General features: G+C 52.8%; 1 protein-coding gene across 2 annotated transcripts; it reads left to right on the top strand.

The window, feature by feature from the left end:
• The first annotated feature begins 7,685 nt into the window (after nucleotides 1-7,685).
• Chst12 (carbohydrate sulfotransferase 12) lies at nucleotides 7,686-25,041 on the top strand. Of its 2 annotated transcripts, none has more exons than XM_052168445.1 (2): nucleotides 7,686-7,795; nucleotides 23,374-25,041. In XM_052168445.1, the coding sequence occupies exon 2, from the start codon at nucleotides 23,439-23,441 to the stop codon at nucleotides 24,696-24,698; it is 1,260 nt and encodes a 419-aa protein (XP_052024405.1). In that variant the 5' UTR covers nucleotides 7,686-7,795; nucleotides 23,374-23,438; the 3' UTR covers nucleotides 24,699-25,041. The 2 variants fall into 2 exon arrangements, with proteins under 2 accessions (XP_052024405.1, XP_052024406.1); XM_052168446.1 differs by having other exon boundaries at nucleotides 7,692-7,830.
• The last annotated feature ends 433 nt before the right edge of the window (nucleotides 25,042-25,474 follow it).

The raw sequence follows: 25,474 nt of genomic DNA, 5'->3' as shown, positions 1-25,474 counted from the left end.
TGCGCCACCACCTCCAGGGCTCTGTCTTTTTTTTTTTTTTTTTAACTGAGGAGGAAGACGGACACAAAATTGAGTTCCATGTTTGGAAAGACATTGCCTTGTCTGGTTTTTGTGTTTGATTTCTGAGGTGTGGGTACGGGGGTGGGGTGGGGGGGGAAGGGCTGGGGGAAGGGCGGCCAGGCTGAGCAAAGCAGTCCTGTTCCTCCATGGTTCCTGCCTGAGTTCCCGCCCTGGCTTCCCTCAGTGATGAACTGACAGCAGGAGGCTGAAGTAAACCCTCTCCTCCCCAAACTGCTTTGGCCATGGTGCTTATCCAGCACCGGGAGAGCAGAACAAGCTATCTCCCTGTATGTGCTGGGAACTCTCAGGGAGATAGCCTGGGTGGACTGTGGCGTTGCCTCCTTAGAGTTGAGACGGGGAGGGGGTGGCAGCCCCTTCACTGACTAGGAAGTAGGTCTTGGACCAGTGAGCACCCGGCCCAGAAGTGTTGGGCAGAAGCTGTAATGAGACTCTGGGGTCATCCCCTCCCTGATCCGTGCTGTGACACACGCTGCCAGGAAGCCAGCACAGGGCGTCCTGGAAGCCATTGCCCCTTAGATGTCACAAGGTGCTTGGGTGGTAGTTTCTATGTCTCAGGGCTTTGCCGCGACTTCCGTGAGCCGTGTCGATGTTCACCTTGACCTTGGTGAAGTGGCTGGAAGTATATGGTCTTTGAAGCTGTCTGGAATCTCTGGCTCCTCAGGCCTTGGGCCCCAAGTGCCACCCACACTAAGAACCCTTTACATAGGGTGTAAGATGACTTTATAACTTTATGGTTATGGAAAAACTATTTTTTTTTTTGAGACAGGGTTTCTCTGTGTAGCCCTGAGTGTCCTGGAACTCTGTAGACCAGGCTGGCCTTAAACTCAGAGATCCACCTGCCTTTGCCTCCTGAGTGCTGGGATTAAAGGTGTGCATCACCACTGCCTGGTGAATGTGATGCAAACACATTCCTTCTGATTGTGAAGATCTTTCATAATGTGCATTAGGAAATACGTGACTCAAATCGCATAACAAATGACTCCCATGAAGAAGTATGGAGAAGGTCCTGATCCTGGAAAGGATTGATCTAGTATTGGAGAGGAATATAAGGAAATATTACCAAAAAAATGGAAAAAAAAGGAAATATGTGACTAATTAGGAAATACGCGGCTAATCAGTCATGGTCAAACTCAAAAAGACCATGGGGTGGAGATACGGCTCAGTGCATAAAGTGCTTGCCGTTCAGTTGTGAGGACCTGTGTTCAGATGCCCAGATCACATGTAAAGGCTGGTGACCTGAGATAACTCATGTCCATGATCTCAGTGCTCCAGCTATGAGGCTGTGAGGTAGAGATGGGATTTCTGGGTAGGCCAGTTGGCTGACATATCTAGAACTGAACGGGAAACCCTGCCTCAAACAAAGGGAAAGGCAAGGTCTGACATGGGAGGCTGACCTCTGACCTCCACGTGTGCTGTGGCATATGTGTATCTACTCTATACACACACACGAAGTTAAAAAGTAATAAGTGGTCTGGCATGGTGGTGCACACCTTTGATCCCAGAGTTCAGGAGGCAGAGGCAGGTGGGTCCCTGAGTTCCAGGATAGCCAGGGACACACGAGGAAATGCTGTCTCGAAAAACCAAAATAATAATGATAATAATAATGAAAGTAAGCCGGGCGGTGGTGGCACACGCCTGTAATCCCAGCACACTGGGAGGCAGAGGCAGACGGATTTCTGAGTTCGAGGCCAGCCTGGTCTACAGAGTGAGTTCCAGGACAGCCAGGGCTATAGAGTGAAACCCTGTCTCGAAAAAGCAATATCCAAAAAAAAAAAAAAAAAAAAAAAAAAAAAAAAAAAAGAAAAAGAAAAAGAAAAAAAAAGAAAGTAGTAGTAGTAGCAGAAAGAGGTGTGGGTGTGTTGGTTCAGCTGGTAGAGTGCTCACATCCAAGTCTGGGCCCATCCCCAGCATCTTCAAACAAGAATAATGATAGTGGCCTGGAGAGATGCCTCGATGGCTCAGAGCACTGCCTGCTCTATTTTTTTTTTTTTTGCAACCTACTTTTAATAAGGGTTCAAGCTCTCCTCTAATCCACCACTCAGCAGAGGTAGTGGAAGAGAAAGATTATCAGGATATGGGGGAAGTGGATGTGTTCAGCAATAGGTCTTCATTGTCAGCAGTTCAGTCCAGTAGCAACCACCAAATACGACTCCGCAGCTGCAGACCAGTCCTCTAGGCAGGCTGACACCACGCACGAACCAGCAGCTGTAGTTCAATCCTAAAGGAATCGGTAGGCTCACTAACCAGCCTGAGGTGAGGCCTCAGAAACAGCAAACCACTGCAGGAACTTCACAACCAGTTCTTGGGTGAGTTTCTCTCAATGGCGACATTATCACAAGTGGAGCTAAACAACTCTCTGTAAGGTGAACCAATCCATGCGTGTCATTAGCAAAGAGGGAGGCATGGCAAACCAAACCAACACTCAGTGCTTGTCTCCCACTGTCTGGGGAGTCAGTTATATTCCTTCCTCTTGGGCCCTTTCACCTGTCTGCTTTAGCAAGACAAACTTTCACATGAGTGCCCCAAATGACATCATTTGGCATAACCAGATTTCCAAAGGAACTAGAAGTTTCCACTTCATACACGGTAGCTCACAGCCGTCTGTAACTCCAATATCTGACATCCTCACACAGACATGCATGCAGGCAAAACACTAATGCATATAAAATAAAAATAAATATCAATACAATAAAAAGATGATGATAGTGGGCAATAATAGTACTTAATAATAGAGGAAGAAAAGGAAGGGGACAAAGGATAGAAGGACAGGAGGGAAGGCTTACAGAGTCTCCCAGGTAGGAGGGACATGGAATTTGTTTGGCCGATGGGTTTAAAGTGTGTGCCACCGCTGAGTGGCCTGATTGTTTATTTCTTATTCTGTGGATCCTCATGGTACCCAGGGTATGTCAGAACCTCCCAGTGGCCTATTTGCTGCCACCTGACATTCTCTGGTTCATTCTTGCAAGACCCACAGTAATTTATGTTTCTCCTCTGTTGCAACCCTGATTATGAAACCAGTAGGGCACAGGTCCTCTGTCTAAGACACACTCTGCGTCCTAGGGCACTCAAAGCCCTTGGATGAGGCCAGCAGAAGAAGAGGCTTGGAGGCCCACCTATGTGAAGGAGCTTGGAGTCTAGGAAAATAACAAGACGTGGGGCTGGAGGCATGACCTGGTAATAGAGCCCCTGCCTAGAATCCCCCAGTGAGGGCCTGGGGTGTGACTCAGTGGTAGAGCCCCTACCTAGAATCCCCCAGGGAGGGGCTGGGGGCGTGGCTCAGTGGTAGAGCCCCTGCCTAGAATCCCCCAGTGAGGGGCCGGGGGTGTGGCTCAGTGGTAGAGCCCTGCCTAGAGTCCCCCAGTGAGGGGCTGGGGTGTGGCTCAGTGGTAGAGCCCCTGCCTAGAATCCCCCACTGAGGGGCTGGGGGTGTGGCTCAGTGGTAGAGCCCCTGCCTAGAATCCCCCAGTGAGGGGCTGGGGTGTGGCTCAGTGGTAGAGCACTTTCTAGCTGTGTCCTAGCCCAGAATCATTCATCCGTATCACTGAAACTAAATACCTCTCACCTGACACAAACAGTCACACAAAGCATACAGAAATCCAATTTGTATCATGTTTTCACCATCCAGGGCACATCCAGCTCCTATTAACCTCCATTGCCAGGTGCATTCCACATCTAGAAACCACTGGACAGCTGTGTAGCTCACATGCCTGGAGCCCAGAATTTGGATTGGGATAACATTGTGTCACTTGCAGGATCGTGTGCCTTCCATTTGCAATTTCTTCCAACTGCTGTTTCTTTATCTCTAAATGGCTGGATACAATGTAGCTATTTCACAGAGTAAGAATGTTTCTGCATGTTGTTATTATAGGAAGTGGGTTTGGAAATAGAGGAGAAATGAACAGAAGATAAACTATTTCAGGAGCCACAGGGATGGCTTACAGTTAAAGGTACTTTCTGCCAAACCTGAGGACCTCAATTCGATGCCCAGAGTCCACATTGTGGAGAAACCAACGCGCGAGAGAGCGCGCGCGCGTGCGCGCACACACACACACACACACACACACACAAATAAATGCAATAATCATTTTCAAAGGAACTGATGAGTGTGGTTGTTTTCTGTTTGAGTCACCTATGTGTTAGACAAGCATGATCCCTAGACTATGAAGACTAGCTTTGGGTATCCCATGAACAAAAGTATGAGGGTGCTAATTTATAGATTCTCCTTAGGCAGAAGAAGGTTCATAGGATCACCAGGAAGGTGTATGTGTATGTGTGTGTGTGTGTGTGTGTGTGTGTGTGTGTGTGTGTGCCTGTCATAGTTAATGTCAATTGACACACCCCTAGACACACTTGGGAAGAGGGGACCTCAATTGAGAGATTACCTCCATCAGACTGGGGTTTGGGGGGGGGGGGTACTGTCTTGATTGACAGGCTTGGGCGGGCCCAGCCTGATGTGGGCGGTGTCACCACTGGCCCCATTCTGTTAGTTCCTTTCTTGTTCTGCTTCAGTTCCTGCCTTCAAGGTGCTGCCTCGATCTCCCTGGTGACAGACTGTCACCTGTAGGCTGAAACACCCTCCTTTCCGCTGCTAGATCGCTTTGGGTCATTGTCTGTCCCAGCAACAGAAAGCAAGCTAGCACAGCACCTGTGTGTGTGTGTGTGTAAGTGCATGTGCCCATGCCTACACAGGCAGGGCCTGGAGTGCCCTGCTCGGTCATCCTCTGTCTTAGTCCCTTGAGAATGGGGTCTCCATCTGAACCTGGACCTAGGCTGTTGGCTAGCGAGCTACAATAGGCTCTTTCTCTCCTCCACCCCCAACCCCTGCCTCAGCGCTGATGACATAGGCATGCATGGGGCTAGGCCCAGCCTTTGACATGGTGGCTGGGGGTTCAATCTCAGGTCCTGATGCTTTCTCAGCAAGCATTCTTCCCCACTGGGCCATCTGCCCAGCCCAGGAGAGGGCCTGTTTTATACGGCATGTCAGGTGGCTTCTTAAAGAAGCACCACAACGCTGCTACAGTTCCAGCTGCAGTGGAGATTGCAGCGGTCGCTCTGAAGTGTCAGTTGAATTTGGCGTGGTCAGTGTTTACACTGGCCTGAGCCATTCCAGCAGGTATGGCATAGAAAATAGCATGTAGGTAGCCCAGGCTGACCTCAGACGTGCAATCCTGCCTCCATTGCCCAAGTGTTGGCATTACAGGTGAGCACCGCAGTGCTGCCTAACAAAATGCAATAGGGGTTATTGGGTACGTGGTGCTTCGTGCCCTTAATCCAAACACATGGGGGGGGGGAGCAGAGGCAGAGGTGAGGGGCTAGGGGAGGGGCGGCCAGGCTGAGCAAAGCAATCCTGTTCTTCCATGGTTCCTGCCTGAGTTCCCGCCCTGGCTTCCCTCAGCGATGAACTGACAGCAGGAGGCTGAAGTAAACCCTCTCCTCCCCAAACTGCTTTTGCCATGGTGCTTATCCAGCATCGGAGAGCAGAACAGGCTATCTCCCTGTATGTGCTGGGAACTCTCAGGGAGATAGCCTGGGTGGACTGTGGCATTGCCTTCTTAGAGTTGAGACGGGGAGGGGGTGGCAGCCCCTTCACTGACTAGGAAGTAGGTCTTGGACCAGTGAGCACCCGGCCCAGAAGTGTTGGGCAGAAGCTGTAATGAGACTCTGGGGTCATCCCCTCCCTGCTCCGTGCTGTGACACACGCTGCCAGGAAGCCAGCACAGGGCGTCCTGGAAGCCATTGCCCCTTAGATGTCACAAGGTGCTTGGGTGGTAGTTTCTATGTCTCAGGGCTTTGCCGCGACTTCCATGGAGCCCTGTCGATGTTCACCTTGACCTTGGTGAGGTGGCTGGAGGTATATGGTCTTTGAAGCCGTCTGGAATCTCTGGCTCCTCAGGCCTTGGGCCCCAAGTGCCACCCACACTAAGAACCCTTTACATAGGGTGTAAGATGACTTTATAACTTTATGGTCACAGAAAAACTATTTTTGTTTGTTTGGGTTTTTTCTTTTTTATTGAGACAGGGTTTCTCTGTGTAGCCCTGAGTGTCCTGGAACGTAGTGCTGTGTGCCTTTAACCCAAACAGTTGGGGGGTGTGCAGAGGAAGAGGAAGAGGGCCAGGGGGCAGGGGTTAGGGGCAGGGGGTTGGGAGGCAGGGGATGGTGGGTGAGGGGAGGGGGCAGGGAGAGAGGGGCAGGGGGCAGGGGTACAGGAGGCAAGGGGCAGAGGGGCAGAGGCAGGGGGCAGGGGGCAGAGGAGTAAAGGGGCAGGAGGCAGAGGGGAGGGGACCAGGGGGAGGGGACAGAGGGGAAGGAGGCAGGGGGCAGAGAGGCAGAGGCAGAGGCAGAGGCAGAGGCAGGTGGATATCTGTAAATTCTAGGTCAGCCTAGTTCCAGGACAGCCCCAGTTATATAGAGAGACCCTATCTCAAAAAAAAAGGTAGTATATGATATTTATGCTTTGTTGGTTTGTTTTGTTGGAGACACTGTTTCTTGTAGCCCAGGCTACCTTCAAGCTCGCTGTCTATCCACAGATGATTTTGCACTTCTGATCCTCCTGCCTCCAATTCCTGAATGCTAGGGTTGCAGATGTGTGCCACCAGGCCTTGTTTATACATTGATAGAAATGGAACCCAGGCTGAGCAGGCGTTCTACCCACCGAACCACACCTGAGCCCTGGGACTTACAGTTATAGACTGACTTGTGTTCTATCTTCCAAGCCCCGAAAGGAAAGAGCGGCTGGAGCTCCAGCTCCCCGTGTCTTAGAGGTGACCTTAATTGGAGACTGAGCCAGGAGAGTACTAATGAAATGAGGTCACGGGATAGTCCTAATCCTGTCTGGCTGCGCCCTTCTAACAGTGGAAATCTAGGCTGAAGCACCGAGAAGGGAGGTAAAGAGAACGGCTGGAAGATGCTCCTGCAGAGATCTCTGCAAGAATCAGCCCGCTTGCTCCCTCAACTCCTGCCATCTGGCCTGCAGAACCCTAAGAAAAGAGCTGTTTGTAGTGAGGCTGGGTCTGTGTTAGCCACAGCAGCCTGAGCAGGTCATGCGCACGCAACGGCAACCCGGGGGATTCAGCTGTAAGTTTACAATCCTAGTAGTAAGACGCGATCATCTGCCACCGAAATATAATAAACCTTCCTAGGTTGTACCCTCTGCCATCCCGTGTCATTGCTATAGAAAGAGGCTTCTAACCCCAGCCTCTGCTCCCCTGCTTCCCTCCCCCACCCCTGCCAAGTAGCTAGGGTGACAGACCTGCACCATGCCTGGCTGTCACTAAGAGCTTTACCTGCATGGTCTCTCTTAAGCCCCATAAACTCAGACAGGATTGTCAGCCTGCATGCCCCAAGCTGCAAATTCAAACGGCGAGACAGGCAACGCCCCTTGAGAGCAGCCATGCCCCCCACTTCGGATTGGCTGCTGTGGAAGGGGCGGGACGCTCAGGGACGGTGGGCGGGACCAATCTCTGGCCGTAAATAAGGTGCCACATGGCACTGGCTGGCGAGGGCAGGAACGGGGAGAAGTGCGCAGACGCATCAAGGACGGGTGTAGTCCCGCTCGCCAACTCTCGCGAGAGGATGGAGGGGGGGTTGTCTGGCCGGGGGCGGGGCCGCGCCTCGGGTGGGGCTGCTAGCGGTAGGAGGTGATTTCGGCTGCAGTATATCAGTATCAGCATCACCAGCACCAGCAGCGGCGGCGGTGACTGTAGCGGGCGCTAGGTGAGGAGCAAGCGCAGGCTCGAGCGGAGTGAGGGGTGCGTGGGAGTCCCGAGTCCTAGGGTGGGGCGATGGTCCAGGGTTTGGCGATGCTGATTCGTATCTCATTCTGCCTGGCTTAGGCAGCTCCCACGTGGTCCCGGGTTCCAATCCCACTTCTTCTGTCCAGCTGGCTGGGTGACCTTAGCCAAGCGCGCACCTTCTCTGAGCCATCATCTTCTTGTGCAGCCCTGCAGAATGCGTGGAAGAAGGTGTGGCCACTTGGCCGATCTCCTTTGCAGTAGTAGCGGCTGGCTCGGAAAGAGAGAGAGAGGGGACACCTTCTGAGTTGTTTGCCTCTAGCTATTTGGGTGTCCAGGCGAGAAAGCACTTGTTCGAGACTGTGGTGCTGCAGTGTCCCGGCAAGACCTTGCTGTCTCTGAAGCCAGCTTTTGCATAGAGCAAGCACTGGCCCCACATCTCACCCAGTGCATTGCTGCGGGAGACTCCGCAGCAGCCGCATGCCTGGTGGGCCACAGGAAGTCAATCGAGCATTAGTGGCTAACAGTAGAACCTATCTTCTCTTTGGGCTTCTGGCCGCCAAGACATGCACATTCGCCTGGCTGCCGCACAGAGAGCTGTAATGTTCGCACCCTTCTTAAATTGTTGATTTTATAATCCCACGCTACGCCTGGAGCCCCGGAGTTGAGTGGGAATGTGACCCTCGCGGGGGGCGGGGGGTGGCGGCAGGAGAACGATGCTGTGAGCCTTGGATTGCCGAGAGCCCACAGTGTGCCTCAAGGCTTGGTAACATGAGTTCGGGCCCTGTTTCCAGATGTGAAGGAGAGGAAAAAGATTGTTGGGAAACTGCTGTGTGCGGGATATGATTCTGCAACTTCGGGAGTTGCCTGAGGCAGAGTGCGTTGCCAGTTCTCGTGAGCTGAGGCACGAGGATTGCTGTGAGTTTGAGGGCAGCCAGGGCAGTGTAACGAGGTTCAGGCCGGCCTGGGCTAGAGGGTTGAGACTCTGACTTAAAACAAAACAAAAACCAAAATCACAAAAGGGCCTGCCTGCACCTTCGTGTTTAATTTCCATGCAGATGAGGCGTTAGGGTTTGGGACTGAGCTTGCTTACAGACAGGTGCACACTGCTTATTGTCCTCTTGTGGTCAAGGGTCTGCATCTTCAGTTTCCTGTTGTACTGGCAAACCACCGTACTGGGTGGCATGCTGGAAACCATGGGTCCTGGGTAAACCATGCTGGAAACCGGTAGTCCTGGTTCAGATCCCGCTTGAATGCCGAGTGTATGAAAGACATTGGCAGTATGCCAGGAAAGGTAGCACATACTTGTAATCCTGGCACCCAAGAGGTGGAGGCAAGCGTGTCTGCCGTTAAAGACTAGCCTGGGCTACATAAAACTCTGTCTCAAAGAAACTAACCAAGCAAAAGAAACCCTAAGCGTGAAGATTGGAAGCAGCAAATTCAGGAGACATTGAGCAGCTGTGCCCATGAGGAATGGGACCTGTGGGAGAAAGATGAGTTTCTGGAGGGGTTGGCAGGGGTTGTGCGCATGTCCATGTGTGTGTGCATTGGAGGCCAGAGGACAGCATTGGGTGTCACCCTCACGAATGCCATATGCCTCCTCTGAGACAGACTGAGACACCATTTTGACAAGGCTGGCTGACCTGGTGTTTCAGGCACACAGTACAGTGTCTGAGATTTTTACACTGCGGGTTGTGGGGATCCGGACTCAGGGCCTTGTGGTTGCGTGGAGAGCACTGTGTTAACTCAGCCATTCTCCCAGCTCTGCTTGAGAAGAGCCTGAATCCCTGCTGGAGCCTAGTTTCCATTGCTGGAAATTACAGTTGAGGTTTGACGTGAACCAGGACCAGGTCTGTTAGAGGTAAACCCATGATCCTAGAGGGAAGGGCAGGTAGATTTGGGATTTAGGGAGATGCAGGGCATGTCATTATGGGTGTGGTGCAGTGGCTAGGAGAGGGGGTGCAGAGCCAGAGGTCCTCCAGGGCTTCTCAGGGCGTGAGGTGCTCTATAGGATTCAGTAAGAACTGGGAAGAAGAAAGAAGGGATGCAAGTCCTGGAGTGGGCAGCTGGGGTCCTCCTGGTCCCCACCGTGCTGCATGCTGGGGGAGGTGTGGGGAAGTGTGAGGTTTGTAGGTGCTAAGAATCTGTGGCGTCGCAGGCCTCCAGCACAAGGCACAGGTGCTCAGGCTTGGAGTCAGGGAGAACGTGAGAGAAGAGAAGAGGGGCAGGCGGAAGGGATGATCACACTTGGCTGACCGTAGACTGTCAGTGCATGGTCATTACCACATGATCACCCGGGCTGGGTGGGGCGGTGGTTGTGTTCTAGGAAGGCCAGGCCAGAAAGTACAAGTACTGTGAGTGAAAACAGCCTGGGTACTCATAGGACTGAAATAAATCAGGTAGGAAAACAACACACACATACACACAAACACACACACATACACACACACACAAGCTGTCATTTTTTAATTTTTACACAAGGCAATATAAAGGCCAGCAAGCAGGTGTTGGGAGGGGTGAAGGGGGAAAGTCGTTGTATTCGGGGAACAATCTTAGGGGGCTAACATCATTTCTCAGGAACAGTCTCTCAGAATTGTCTCTCAGAATCTCAGGGAAGTGTTGGCAGGTGCTGTAGGAACTTGGCATCATATTTAGATCATGAGGAGGTGAGGTGGAAAGGAGTTGCTATGGTAACCTAACCACAGGTGAGCTTCGTTTGTTCGAGCCCAGTCAGGTGAGTTCTGCATGTACTGACCATCTAGCTTACTTGGCTAATCTTTAAACTAGTACATTTCCTTCTAAAGGCAGCCTAGAGAAAGCAGGCTGGAAATGGCTGAGAGGAGGGGGTTTTGAGATCTCTGTGAGAATGGCTCCTGACACACACACACACACACACAAACACACACACACACAAACATTTTGTTTGGCTGTCTAGGAGCTTGCTCTGTAGTCCAGGCTGTCTTTGAACTCAGAAATCAGCCCGTCTCTGCTTCCCAAGTGCTGGGATTAAAGGTATGCGCCACCATGGCTGACTCACTATATAGTTTTTAGAACAGGGTCTCATGTAACCCAGGCTGGCCTCATTTACCTCTGTAGCCTAGGTTGACCCTGCACTCCTTCCTGTTCCTACTGCCTTTGCCTCCCGAGTCCTGGGGTTACTGTCAGGAGCCACTATACCTGTGTGTGCTGGAGGTAGAACCCAGGGCTTTGAATGTGCTAGGTGAGCACCTGAGGAGTCGAGCCACACCCCCAGCCCTGGACTACCATTTTAAACAGCTTATGTCTTCACTGTCCAGTTATTAAAAGTAGTCAGAAAGTGGTGTGTGCCTGTAATCCCTGTACTGGAGAGGTGGGAGCAGGAGGAGCTGGAGGAGGAGGGAGAACTGGAGGAGCTGGAGAAGGGAGAGGAGGAGGTAGAACTGGAAGAGCTGGAGGAGGAGGAGGGAGAGCTGGTGGAGCTGGAGGAGGAGGGAGAGCTGGTGGAGCTGGAGGAGGAGGGAGAGCTGGTGGAGCTGGAGGAGGAGGGAGAGCTGGAGGAGCTGGAGGAGGAGGGAGAGCTGGTGGAGCTGGAGGAGGAGGGAGAGCTGGAGGAGCTGGAGGAGGAGGGAGAGCTGGAGGAGCTGGAGGAGGAAGGAGAGCTGGTGGAGCTGGAGGAGGAGGGGAAGCTGGAGGAGGAGGAGGAGGAACTGGAGCCGAGGGGCTAGCTGTGAGTTTCACACCCCTTTAGTGTGAGCAGCCCCTGCTGATGGCTGTTGCTGGCCCACAGATGTGGCTGGAAATAGCCCGCCCTCTCACATAATACTTCCTGCTGTTAGCCAGTGAGGTTGCTGAAACTATTTAGAAACTCTGCAACAGTTCCAAGTGGGAAACAGCAGACCGGGTTGCCAGTGGGGGAAGGGCTGCCCTCGAGCTTTGAGCTGCCAAGCCCGAGCAGCCCACCCTCACTGCCGGCCTTTCCTTTGGCCAAGAGGGCGGACGATCTGCTCAGACCTGGGGCAGCCCGAGAGGAAAGACCCACGAGTCACAGTGGCCAGTCCCCGGGTGGAACACTCAAGTTGGCGAGTTTCTAAAGAAACTCATAAATGAGCCAGGCAGCGGTGGCACTCTGGAGGCAGAGGCAGGCGGATCTCTGAGTTCGAGGCCAGCCTGGTCTACAGAGTGAGTTCCAGGACAGCCAGGGCTACACAGAGAAACCCTGTCTTAAAAAAAAAAAAACGAAAACCAAACCTCATAAATAATGACACTTTACAGGATGAGGTAGGGCATGGTGGCACATGCTGCCTTCTGAGGGCTTGGGAGGAGGAGGCAGGAGGCGAGAGCCAGCCTCGGTTACATAGTGGGACCCTGTCCTCAACAAATGCCCCTTAGGAAGAGCTGGTGCCTCACACCTGTGGTCCTGGCACTGGGGCGGCTGATTGGTGACAGGAGCATATGAATATAATATAAGAGGATCAGAAGTTTAGGGTTACCTGCAGGATATCAAGTGGTTTGGGGTTAGCCTGAGCTACATGAGAACCTGTCTCAAAAAAAGAAAAACTTAACGAAAGATTTAGTAGCTAGCTCAATGGATAAAAGACTGTGCAAGCACGGGGGCCTGAGTGGGGATCCCCTGCCCCCACATAAAGCCAAGTGAGGCATGTTGAGCTACAGGCTCAGTGCTGGCAGGAAGGAGGGGGTAGAGACAGGATCCTGGGGCTCACTGGCCAACCGGTCTGACAGAGCCAGCGAATTCTGGGTTCAGTGAGACATTCAGTCTCAAAAATAAAGCAGAGAATGATTGAGGAAGTCACCTACTGTCAACTGCTGGCTGTCACATGCCAAAACAAAAATAAATACGTAAATAGAAAATTCCCGAGGGAAAACCTTGCTCCCCTTGAACTCCATCCTCAGGCAAAAGAGCATAGGCTAGACACTTAACATACTACCGAAATTTCTCTCTCCTGGACTTGAGGGTGACTGACTGCACAGCTTGTATCCCTATATAAGGTGTTGAGCCCGAGAAGAGAAAGACAGTTGGCGGGGGGAGGGGACAGGACGGGGCGTGCCCTGGAGATGGGCGAGAAACGCTTTGCAGGGGACCAGGGGACCCGCAGGGACCATGGCCACAGGTGCTCCTGACCCCAGCAGTGCACAGGGCTGTGGGAGGGGACAGACGGGCTTGGAGGAGACGGAATCACAAGACTCTGCACTGGAGCAGCTGCAGGGGACTTGACACAGTTGGCAGAGTTGAGGCTGGATTAGTCCTAGGAAGACAGAAAACAAAGCAAACGAAAACACGAGACTGTTATTAGTTCCCGGGAAAATAAACTGTCGTGCGGGAGGGGAGAGGGAAAAATAATTACGGCGTCCTGGCAGCCCCAGCTGCGAATAGTCTCGACATAGCGTGGCAGTGTATGTAAACATGGCTGCTGCTCTAATTGGAGTCGTGACATGCCTGGGAGGGGTGGCAGGGGAGGGGACACGCTGTGAGGTCACCCGCTGACATGGGAAGTCAGAGCTAAAGCCAAGGACCCAGTGGCAGCTACCGAGCGCCAGCAGGTGCAACAGAGAACCAGCAATCAACACTTAGAAGGTGAATGGGTTTCTGAGTTGGAGGCCAGCCTGGGCTACAGAGTGAGACCCTATTGGGGGTAGGGGGAAACTGAGGCAGAAGCAGCTGTGAGGATGGGAAAGAGGGAAGGGATACTGGTTTTTTATTGGAACTTGATGGACCATTGTAGACAGAAACAGTCTCCATTGGCATTGACGTCTTGGGCAAGAGACTTCCCCCACTTGGCTGGCTTCTGTGTAGCTCTTTGGGTTTCCTGAATGCATTTACTCTTAATATTCCTATTGTTCACTGCATCCTGCCTCAGCTTTGGTCACTTGGTCCTTTGTTAAAGACTCCATCCATGCTGCCCCTTAGCTGCTTCATGTTGACGCTGAGTATGGAGCCCAGGTCCTCTGGAAGAGCCCCACCCCACCCCCACCTCACTCCCGGCCCTCCTAACTGCTGGGCCATCTCTCCAGCCTTCACTACCCTTTTTTTCCTGAGGCAGAGTCTTGATGGACCTTGCTGTTCTGGCTTGGCCGGCCAGCAAGCCCTTAGGACCCTCCTGTCTCCTACTCACCCCCAGAGCCAAGGTTACAGGATGTGTAGACATGTCCAGCTTTTTTATATGGGTGTAAGGATTCAGACTCACACCCTCCTCTTCGGCAGCAAGTGCTCTTACCCGCTGAGCCATCTCGGTTTCTGCAAAGGGATCTCTAAACATATCTACAAGCAGAGAGAGTGCCAGTGACCCTTTCCCACCTTCAGAATCGCGTTAGTCTTCCTGATGCCCACGTCACGTGGGCACGGTGCCCTGAGCCATGAGCACGTGCTGAGGCAAATAAGAAAGATCCTCCTTTCCTGTGTTGCTTTAGTGCAAGTCCTGACAGTCTCCATGCAGTGACGGGTTTGGGGTGGGACGGGTCTTGTAGAGAGGAGATGGGATATGGCTAGCGACTACCTGGTGAGCAGGGACAGAATTGGGGGGCCATGCAGCTGTGGGATTGTGGGTCGTGGGACCTACTTTCCGAGGCATGATCAGGAAGGCCTCAGCACAGAGGGAGCTGTGGAGTGGCCCAGGAGAGGGAGAGCAAAAGCCTGCCCTGCCGGGCCACTGATGAATAACAGGGAAGCTCTCTGGCTGTACCGGAGTGACCGAGAGTGACGGGCCTGCGCACTGCCACAGACAGCGTTAGAATTGGAAGCCAGGGACACCATGGATCACAGGACCAGGGACAGAGATGGGTCCTCATTGGCTTTCACCACAGCAATGTGGCAGGAAGGGAGGAGGGTAGAAGTGGGGAGAGGGGCGGGGCATTGAGCAATTCAGTGAGAGCCGAGAGAGGCCTGGGTGGGGAGAGGGCATATGGAGAGACTGCAAATAAAGTCGGCGTGGGCTACTGCCGTTTTCTGTTCTGGAGGTAGATCCGTGACTCTCACACATATTCTACTAGTGAGCCATACCCCCAGCCTCTCACTGGGGGATTCTAGGCAGGGGCTCTACCACTGAGCCACGCCCCCAGCCCCTCCCTGGGGGATTCTAGGCAGGGGCTCTACCACTGAGCCACGCCCCCAGCCCCTCCCTGGGGGATTCTAGGCAGGGGCTCTACCACTGAGCCACGCCCCCATCCCCTCACTGGGGGATTCTAGGCAGGGGCTCTACCACTGAGCCACGCCCCCAGCCCCTCCCTGGGGGATTCTAGGCAGGAGCTCTACCACTGAGCCACGCCCCCAGTCCCTCACTGGGGGATTCTAGGCAGGAGCTCTACCACTGAGCCACGCCCCCAGCCCCTCACTGGGGGATTCTAGGCAGGGGCTTTACCACTGAGCCACACCCCCAACCCCTCACTGGGGGATTCTAGGCAGGGGCTCTGCCACTGAGCCACGCCCCCAGCCCCTCCCTGGGGAATTCTAGGCAGGGGCTTGACTATTGGCATCACATGGGTTCTCCTTAGGTACTCATGCTCACGTGGCAAGTCCTCAGCTCACTGAACCATCTCCCCATCCTCCTAAATGAAGGATTTTGCAAAGTTTGCCTCATGGTGGGACTTTCAGTTGCAGCTGTGATTTTTTTTTTAAAGATTTATTTATTATATGTAAGTACACTGTAGGTGTCTTACGGATGGTTATGAGCCACCATGTGCTGGGATTTGAACTCAGGACCTTCAGAAGAGCAGCCGGTGCTCTTAACCACTGAGCCATCTCTCCAGCAGCTGTGGTATTAACAGCAGAACTCAACAGCTTGCTGCCTGCAGAGGGCCCGTGCCAACACCATTAATAAAAGCCCCCAAGGCACTGAAGAGGTGGCTCAGCGGCTAAGAGCCTTGATTGCTATTCTATTAGGGCCAGAGTGCTATTCCCAGCACCCACATGGCAGCTCACAACTGTCTGACACCCCAAGGTCTGACACCCTCACACAGACATGCGCAGACATCAGTGCACATAGAAACAAACAAGGCCTCTGTACTGCATCACGCCATCTACCGTCTAGGAAGCAGTGCAGACCGCAGTGGCTGAGCACCCGAGGGTGAGCGTTGGAAACATCTTATTATTGTCAAGGCAGGGTCTCATGTAACACAAGCTCCTCCTCCTGCTGCCCCCAGATTGCTAGCTCTGGGAGGGCAGACATGTAGCACCACACCCAGCTGGAAATAATAATTGTAGTATACATATGCCAAAGCCCATTCAGTTACATACTGAGCTACACATTAAACAAGAAGAGGATGTTTTATTGCATGTCAATCATTTCTCTATAAGCCTGTCAAGAACGCTCAGAGGAGCCGGAGTGACTCAGTTGGGAAGGAATGCCCTCCCAAAGGGGTTCCAGAGCCCCAGGGGAGCTGTGAGAGAGGGCTGTCCCCTGACATACCTGTCAGACAGTGAGTGGCTTGGCTTCTGTCCTTCCCTCCCTCGCAGCAAAGCTCATTGCTGTCTGTCCCTTCACACTTCTGTGGAGTTTTTGATGGTATGAATTAGATAAAGGAACAAACGCAGTCCAAGTGGCAAGGCAAATGTTGGTAGTTAGGTTCTGCAGAGAAACAGCCCGTGCAGGGAGCGTGTGCACACGGAGGATGAGTGCGTGGACTTGGCTAATGTAAGTCCAGCTTGGTAACTCATGCCAGCAATCTCAGCTGCTTGAGAGACAGGCCAGAGGGTGGCACATTCCAGGACTGCCTGGCTCCTTAGCAAGTCCAAAGCCAGTACTGGCAATTTACGAGACCTTGTATCAAAAGGAAAAGGAAAAAGAGGGAAGAAATTCAGTGGTGGAGCCCCTGCCTAGAATCCCCCAGTGAGGGGCTGGGGGCGTGGCTCAGTGGTGGAGCTCCTGCCTAGAATCCCCCAGGGAGGGGCTGGGGGCGTGGCTCAGTGGTGGAGCCCCTGCCTAGAATCCCCCAGTGAGGGGCTGGGGGCGTGGCTCAGTGGTAGAGCCCCTGCCTAGAATCCCCCAGGGAGGGGCTGGGGGCGTGGCTCAGTGGTGGAGCCCCTGCCTAGAATCCCCAAGGGAGGGGCTGGGGGTGTGGCTCAGTGGTAGAACCCCTGCCTAGAATGCCCCAGTGAGGGGCTGGGGGTGTGGCTCAGTGGTAGAGCCCCTGCCTAGAATCCCCCAGGGAGGGGCTGGGGGCGTGGCTCAGGGGGGGTGCCTTTCTAGCACCCATGAAGCAATGGGCTCACTCTCTGGAACAAAGAGAAAAGGAGAGAGAATGAAAGAATGGGGGGTGAGGGGCGATTGTGATTTAAGTCCTCCAGCTTAAAGACAGTCACATGAGAATATGTCCTCTTCCTGTGACCTTTGTAACTCCTTTGCATTTCATAATGATTTTTTTTTTTTTTACAAATATGTCAGTTTTTATAACAAGCCTGTTGGAATTTTGGTTGACATTACTGTTCTATTCTGGTGTGGGCTGGATGGAAGAGGTCCACTACATTGGTCAGAGCAATCTGCCTTTATTTTTTAAGACAGGTTTTCTCTTTGTAGACCAGGCTAGCCCAGAATTCACTGAGATTCCCCCTGCCTCTGCCTCTTAAGTACTGAGTTTAAAGGTCTGCAATGCCATGCCCTGCCAATCTAGTACAACACACACACACACACACACACACACCACATACATAGGTCATGAAATTGAACCTAGGGCATTCTGCATGCTACTGAGCACCCACCATTGAACTATATTTTATTTCTCCCTTCCCTTCCTTTTCCTTCCTTCCTTCTTCCTTCCCTTTCTTTCTTTCTTCCTTCCTTCCTTTCTTTCTTTCTTTCTTTCTTTGTTTCTTTCTCTTTGTTTGTTTATTTGTTTCTTTCTTTCCTTTGAGACAGGATCTCTCTGTCACCCAAGCCACACCTCCAACTTGGAATCCTCCTGCCTCATCATCATGTCATGACTGGGGTGTGTCCCACGAATCCCAGCTGCAGTCTTAGTTTCCCCATTTGAATGTTCATCTCATCCACCTTCGCACACACACTCAGAATAACCATGTGTGTTAAGTGTGTGTTAGTGACGGGGGAGGTTGGGATGCTGCGGGTCCAGTCTTTGACCACCTTAGTAGCCATTTGCTGCCCACCTGTCTGGCCTGACTTTGTCTTGCTTGACAAGCAGGCAAGTCTTTTGGCGTGTGCAAACAGACACCTAGCTCCCCGCAGCCAAACAGCTGAGACTGTCCTCAGCATCTGAGGCCTACGGCAGAGATCGCTTCAATGTGCTGTGACTGCCTACGTGATGTGTCCGCCAGTGTATTTGAAAAGCATCCTGGTTGGCGACTTTCTTCATTGTGTTACTATTAATGACTTCAAACTGTTACTACATTAGAACATGGAATCTGGGGTATCCTAAATCCGTGTGTGTGTGTGTGTGTGTGTGTGTGTGTGTGTGTGGAGGCGGGGCTGGTCACTCATTTGGGCCCAGAATAAACTGTCTTGTCCCCTTTGAGATGAGAGTTGTGTTTTGGGATTGACACACTTTACCCACCAAGCAAGCCATCGCCGCAACCCCAGAATAACCTTTGGCTAAATCTCTGGGTTTCCAATGGCCTGGTCCTGTTGACACAGAAAAGAAACCCTCCATTGTTATTTGGCTTTCTTGTGTGATGGTCCTGAGTCTGAAAAACAGACCCCGCCCCTTATGGGAGTGTGGCTCTGCCTTGCGCCCTCACTTTCCCGCCGGTGACTAGACATAATGTAGCCAAGGTCACTGGGTGCATGTGTCCTGGCCACCTGTCTCCTCACGTTGGTCTGAGAGTGGTTTGAAACCGTCCCCCTACCTTCTGGCTACCTGGCTTGCCTGTGGCATTGTGTAATATATGTGGTGGGTACAAGAAATCTGTTAGCCATGTCACGGGCAACTGCACCTGCCTGACTGTTGTGTTTGGTGTTGAGCCTGCCCCAGTTATCACAACGCTTAGGGGCACATGGGACCCAGGCCTGTGAACGTCCCCAGGTTGAGAGTCTGGGTGAGACCCAGCGTCTGAGGTGTCGTGCTGAAGGCAGAGACCTGGTCCCACAGCTGTTGCAACTTCTACCTGATGGGGTCCTTTGGCTGATCCGCCCCAACCGCCTGTTCCCATGGCTTCAGAGCACACGGGGGGGGGGGGGGGGGGCGTGTGTTGACTGCTGCTTTTGAGAGTTGGAGATTTTGGACTAGAAAATAACAACCTTATTTTTTAAATGGAAAATTACTCTCTGAGGTCACTTGTGGTCTCTGACTGTTTTTGAGGCCAGCAGGGACCGTGGCTGTGGTTCTCTGCCTCACCATTCTCCGCTGACTCCCCAACCCTCACAGAAGGCAGCATAGCACCCCCCCTCCCCCACCATGTGTCTGGAAACAAGGCTAGACATTCCTAGATCACAAACTACTTAAAAACAAAACAAAAGAAAGCTGGTTGTTGGCGGTACTGACCTGGCAGGCCTTTTCTTTCCTTCGCTACTGTTCCTGCAGTCCTGGGAGTTGACTTAAAAGTGGCAGAGTGGGTCCCTTCAAAGAGCCGCGGACACAGACCGCTTTCCTGTACGCAGCCGACTCAGTTCTGGAACCGCTATTTATGTGGTTTGTCTGAGGTCAGACAGGCTAAGAGAGGCCTCCTTGATGTTGAAAATGAACCCTGGCCTCTCGGATTGAAAAGCAAGTATATCTTAGTGGCCAGAGTGCATAGGTTTGTTGCCTTTGAGAGGGACTGCAGCTGTGCCAAGTCTGGCCGTGTGTGGACCTGTTCCATCAGGACAACTCCAAAGCGGGATGGAGTTTGGCTGTCCAAAGGGAATCTTTAGATAGGGACTGTAGCTCAGTGGTCTATCCCCTGCCTAGAATCCTCCAGGGAGGGTCTGGGGGTGTGGCTCAGTGGTCTATCCCCTGCCTAGAATCCCCCAGTGAGGGGCTAGGGGTGTGGCTCAGTGGTCTATCCCCTGCCTAGAATCCTCCAGGGAGGGTCTGGGGGTGTGGCTCAGTGGTCTATCCCCTGCCTAGAATCCCCTAGGGAAGCCGGGCAGTGGTGGCACATGCCTGTAATCCCAGCACTCTGGGAGGCAGAGGCAGGCGGATTTCTGAGTTTGAGGCCAGCCTGGTCTACAGAGTGAGTTCCAGGACAGCCAGGGCTACACAGAGAAACCCTGTCTCGGGGGAGGGGGAAAAAAAAAGAATCCCCCAGGGAGGGGCTGGGGGTGTGGCTCAGTGGTAGAGCCCCTGCCTAGAATCCCCCAATGAGGGCCTGGGAGTGTGGCTCAGCCAAAGAGTGTTTGCCTGTTGTATGTGAAACTGTGAGTTTCATTCACAGTGTAGCATTAGGGGATTTAGTACCATGTCTTACTTCCTGTAAGATCCCGGATGGGACTTATTGACAGACCTATTTTCATGCAAACCTTAATTGCATATTTTGTTTGTTTGTTTTAAAGACTTATTATAGATAGATAGATATTATATATCTATAGATATTATAACAGATATCGTCTATTTATCTATATAAATAGATAGTTCCTTGTTTTTGTTTGCTTGTTTGTTAGACAAGGTCTTGCTGTGTGCATTGGCCTGGCTTGAACTCATGGCAGTCCTCTTGCCTCTGCTGGAATTGCCGGCGTGCGCGGCCACACCTGCCCGAGTTCAGACCATTGATCTGTGGTCTCCCGTTTCCAGCGCCTGGAGCCCTGCTCTCCTAGAGTCCGTGGGTTTCAATGCATGTGTTCTCAGTTTTCATCCAGTCAGATGACCTTTTAAGGCTTCCCTTTAAGGGGCTGAGGTGGCTCCTCTGTAGGTAACGTGTCTGCTGTGTAGGTGTGATCGCTCCAGTTTGATTCCCCCAGAACCCACAGAAGAGGCCAGATACAGTGCTGTGTGTCTGCTACAGCGTTCCTAAGGCAAAACAGGAGGCAGAGAGGGAAGAATTAGCCGGAAGTGGGTAATGAGCACAATGGCTGGAATAAGAGATGCTGCCTCAAAGCATGGAGGGAGGGGACCGACTCCAGAGTTGTCCTTTGACTTCCACCTGTGTGTTCTGACGTGTGCAGCCCCCCCCCCCCACGCATGCACCCATGCATGTGCTTAAAAAATACTTTCCAGACCAAGCACACATGCCTGCACATGGGGACGCTAAGCGAATTGAGGGTGCCTGGCAAACTGAAACTAGTGTAACTCGTACAGTGAAGCAATATCTCAACGGACAGTCAATGACAAAAGTCCTCTTTGTGGTTCTTTTAGCCCATAGGGTGTTTAGAAGAAGGCCATTCGATTCCCAAGTATTTAAAGATTTCCTTTTATCTTTCCATATTGAGATCTAGTTTTTATTCTGTTACAACCAAAGAATCTGAATGGCTTTGGTTTGAAGTCCGTGTCGTTCTGAATCTCTAAGGTGTGTTCTGCTAACGATGTCTAAGCTTGCCCTACTGCGTTGAATGCTTTGTAGCTCTGAAGGGGAAAGGTGACATGATGACCTGATAAGCCTGGGCCTTGACCCAACCTGGCGTCAACCGCTAGGAGGAGCTGGCCAGATGGTGCGGAATGGGATAGCCAAACCGACTCCCTGCTGGTCTCACAGCAAGACCCAGAGGGGCCTGAGTTCCACCTTTACTCCCATCCCCACCGCACACAGTAGGGTGGACAGAGTTGATGAAGGCAGAGCTGGTAGTCACTCTAGTTTCTCCATTCCTTTCCAACGGGACAGAAAATATTAGTCATACAAACACTAATCAAAAGCAAGCAGAAGCAGTTATATTAATAGCAGATGAAGAGAACTTCAGAGGAACCCAAGAAAAGGAGAGATGGTGTACCCTCACAGAAGACTCAACCCACAAAGAAGACATAATAACCACACACACACACACACACACACACACACACACACACACCCCGCAATGCAGCTTCAAAAACATAAAGCCAGAATTCATACTGGGGATGTAGCTCAGTTAGCAAATACTCCTGCTCCTTGGATGGGGGTTAAAGATCAGCTTCCGGCTTGAGCCCCATGGTTGCCACCCTCTCTGAATGGTGGTCTCCCAGGAGACCCTCATATGCTTTCCCTTTGGAGCTGAGCTGAAGCGGAATGGGTGATACTAGACCTGTCACTGCTACTGTGCGCATGACCCTGGCCTCTGATGGGACAGCTGCACGTCCTTGGGGACACTGGTCGCGCTTTGGAACCTGGGACCCAGATTGCTCACCCCTGGCATGCCTTTGGGCTCACGCCATCAGGGCCCTGATTATCCACGTGGGGCCAGCCTGTGCCAGAGGCAGGTCGTTTTACTGTTGTCTCGCTGCGTGCTGCTGCAGGGCCTGGCTCAGCTGGGCTTGCTCTGGCTGAGAATGCACAGGGAAGGGTTTTAGGAGAAATGTGGCCTGGGTGGGCGTGGCCTGGGTGGGCGTGGCTTGAGTGGGCGTGGCTTGGGCAGCTTCAGCCTCCTAGTGATGGAAGCTCACAGCAACCTCCTCTCCTTCTTCCTTGGCACCTCCTCACATGGTTAGTTTCTGGGAAACCCTTTTCTTTCCTTGCTACTTTTTAAAAATTTATTTTATGATTTATTTTATGTGTCTGTGTGTATATGTGAGAGAGACTCAGTGTGTGTGTGTGTGTGTGTGTGTGTGTGTGTGTGTGTGTATGTATACAAAGACTAGCAGCCATAGGTCAACCACAGGCGTCATCCTCAGAACCATCCATGTGGGTGTATGTGAGTGTGCAGGTGCACGTGTGTTTAGGGTGTGTGTGTGCAGGTCAGAGGTCAGCCGCAGACATCATTCCCTTGGGGCCATGCACCTTTTCTTTTGAAACATGTCTCTCTCTGGGACATGATGCTTCCCCACTAGGCCATCCAGGCCAGCCAGCATAGCCCAGGAATCCTCCTGTCTGCCTCTGCATCCCTAGTGCCGAGACTGCAAGCACACATTTCCACCCTGGCATTCATTCGTATGTTTGGGGTGGGGTACGCTGGGGTGGGGGTGGTTTGTAGACGGGGTTTCTCTGTGTAACCTAGGCTGTCCTGAAACTCACAGTAGAGACCAGGCTGGCCTCAAATTCAGAGAGCCTCCTGCTTCTGTCTCCTAGGTGCTGGGATTAAAAGTGTGTGCCACCACCCTGGGCTTGGTTTTTTTGTTTGTTGAGACAGGGTCTTGCTACATAGTCCTGGCTCTCTTGGAACTTACAGTGTAGACCAGGCTGGCCTCCAGTTCATAGAGATCTGCCTGCCTCTGCCTCCCTGGTGTTGGGATTAAGAGTGTCACCAATGTGCCTGGCCACACCTGGATGAATCAGGTTCCGAGGCTCCAACTTGGGCTCTCATGTTTGCACAGTAAGCTCTCTATCCCCCCGGACAGCTGTCTAGCCACCTAACCTTTTTCAGTGCAGGGACAAAAAAGGTCTCTGCTTACTTTGGTGACACCCCCAAGATGGAGTAACTGAAGCCCCAACCAGAATTTACACAGGGAGGGTAGAGGCTGGACATGCAGGTGGGCTGGTTGGTGGGAAGTGGGGGAGGGGATCCCGCCACCCAAGGCCCCACATGTGGGAGAGAAGTCCGTGTCGTTCTGAATCTCTAACCTGGTGTGTTCTGGCCTCTCCAGGACCATGCCCCAGCTGTGCACAAGGCTGAAGTGAAGGGCCAGGTGTGGGCCCTGCCCAGGGCAGCATGACCAAGCCTCGGCTCTTCCGGCTGTGGCTGGTACTAGGGTCGGCCCTCATGATACTCTTGATCATCGTGTATTGGGACAACGTGGGCACTGCCCACTTCTATCTGCACACGTCTCTCTCCAGGCCACACATCCTAGAACCCCTTCCCACTCAGGGGCTGGTCGAGGACAACGAGTTCACTTCCGATGTGGATGAGTTTTTGGATACGCTCCTTAGTTCCGACTCGAAGCACAACGACCTTTCCAGGAGAAAAACCGAGCAACCCCCGGCACTCGACCCCAGCAAGCCAGGCTTGAACCACATGGAGGAGAACGTGAGAGGCTACGACTGGTCCACCCATGACGCCCAGCAGAACCCAGACCGGGACAGGCAGCAGGCCGAGAGGAGGAGCCTGCTGAGAGACTTCTGTGCCAACGCCAGCCTGGCATTCCCCACCAAGGACCGCTCTTTTGACGATATCCCTAACTACGAACTGAACCACCTGATCGTGGACGACCGCCACGGGGTCATCTACTGCTACGTGCCCAAGGTGGCCTGTACCAACTGGAAGCGGGTGATGATCGTGCTGAGCGAGAGCCTACTGGACCGGGGCAGCCCCTACCGGGACCCCATGGACATCCCCCGGGAGCATGTCCACAATACCAGCACGCATCTGACCTTCAACAAGTTCTGGCGGCGCTACGGCAAGTTCTCCCGTCACCTCATGAAGGTCAAGCTGAAGAAATACACCAAGTTCCTGTTCGTGCGCGACCCCTTCGTGCGCCTCATCTCCGCCTTCCGCAGCAAGTTCGAGCTGGAGAACGAAGAGTTTTACCGCAAGTTCGCGGTGCCCATGCTCCGACTGTACGCCAACCACACCAGCCTGCCCGCCTCGGTGAGCGAGGCTTTCAGCGCAGGCCTCAAGGTCTCCTTCGCCAACTTCATCCAGTACCTCCTGGACCCGCACACCGAGAAGCTGGCACCCTTCAACGAACACTGGCGACAGGTGTACCGCCTCTGCCACCCGTGCCAGATAGATTATGACTTCGTGGGGAAACTGGAGACCCTGGATGAGGATGCTGCCCAGCTCCTGAGGTCCCTCAAGGTAGACTCCCGGCTCCACTTCCCTCCCAGTTACCGGAACAGGACGGCCAGCAGCTGGGAGGAAGACTGGTTTGCCAACATCCCGCTAGCCTGGAGGCAGCAGCTCTATAAACTCTACGAGGCTGACTTTGTTCTTTTTGGCTACCCCAAGCCAGAAAACCTGCTCAGGGACTGAGCTCCCATAAGCCCTCACGCCGCCCCGATAAACTGAAACGCGGTCCTTTGAGGATGGGACCCTGTGGCCTCCTGGGTTTCCTGGCTTCCTTTCCTCCCTGGTGTGACAGGCAGAGGAACGCCACGCCTTTCCCATCTGGAGACCATGGGACAACCAAGACCCAAGCGCCTCAATCTCCAGGGTTTTGTGCCCTCCCCACCCCACCCTTTTTGCAATCTGGATTTGTTTACGCCACAGCCCGAATTCATGGAACACTGTGTTAATACTGTTTTCTAAGATTAATATATTTCAGATATATTTAATACGAAAGTGGGAGAAAGCTGGAGTAAAGTGTGGCACCCGCGCCCTTGTGGTCCTGTGGTTCTTTGTGTCAGGCGAGAAGCACACACAGGAAGGGGGCCGGGGCCTCATGGGATATCCAAGTCTCACACCTTCCCTGCAGGTGTGAAGCATCTCAGAAGTGTTGTCACTCGGGAAGAGCCTAAATTTGAAGCTGGCTGTTGGGGGGGGCGGGGCAGGGGCGGGGCGGGGACAGGAGGCGTGGTTACTGTAACAAAGCTCCTGGGCTCAGTAATTGTGAAGGGCCTGGTGCTAACACCAGCTTCTGTGAGGCCCTCAGACAGGAGGCAGCAGCTGGGCTGTGTGGGAGGAGTGATCTCCCCAAACAGGAAGCAGTGTGGCTGCTGCGTCTCACACTTCACCTGCTTCTGAGAGCATGGGCTCTGTTAGCTTCAAACTCCCCTAGTCCCCTGAGAATAAGTTCCAACACCTGAAAC

Source organism: Apodemus sylvaticus, chromosome 22 (assembly GCF_947179515.1).
Source record: "Apodemus sylvaticus chromosome 22, mApoSyl1.1, whole genome shotgun sequence".
NCBI classification, from domain to species: domain Eukaryota; kingdom Metazoa; phylum Chordata; class Mammalia; order Rodentia; family Muridae; genus Apodemus; species Apodemus sylvaticus.
This window is presented reverse-complemented; position numbering and strand designations above follow the sequence as displayed.

What these genes read in the sequence shown, in the direction of transcription:
- Chst12 (XM_052168445.1), top strand. Translation starts at nt 23,439, where the DNA reads ATGACCAAGCCTCGGCTCTTCCGGCTGTGGCTGGTACTAGGGTCGGCC.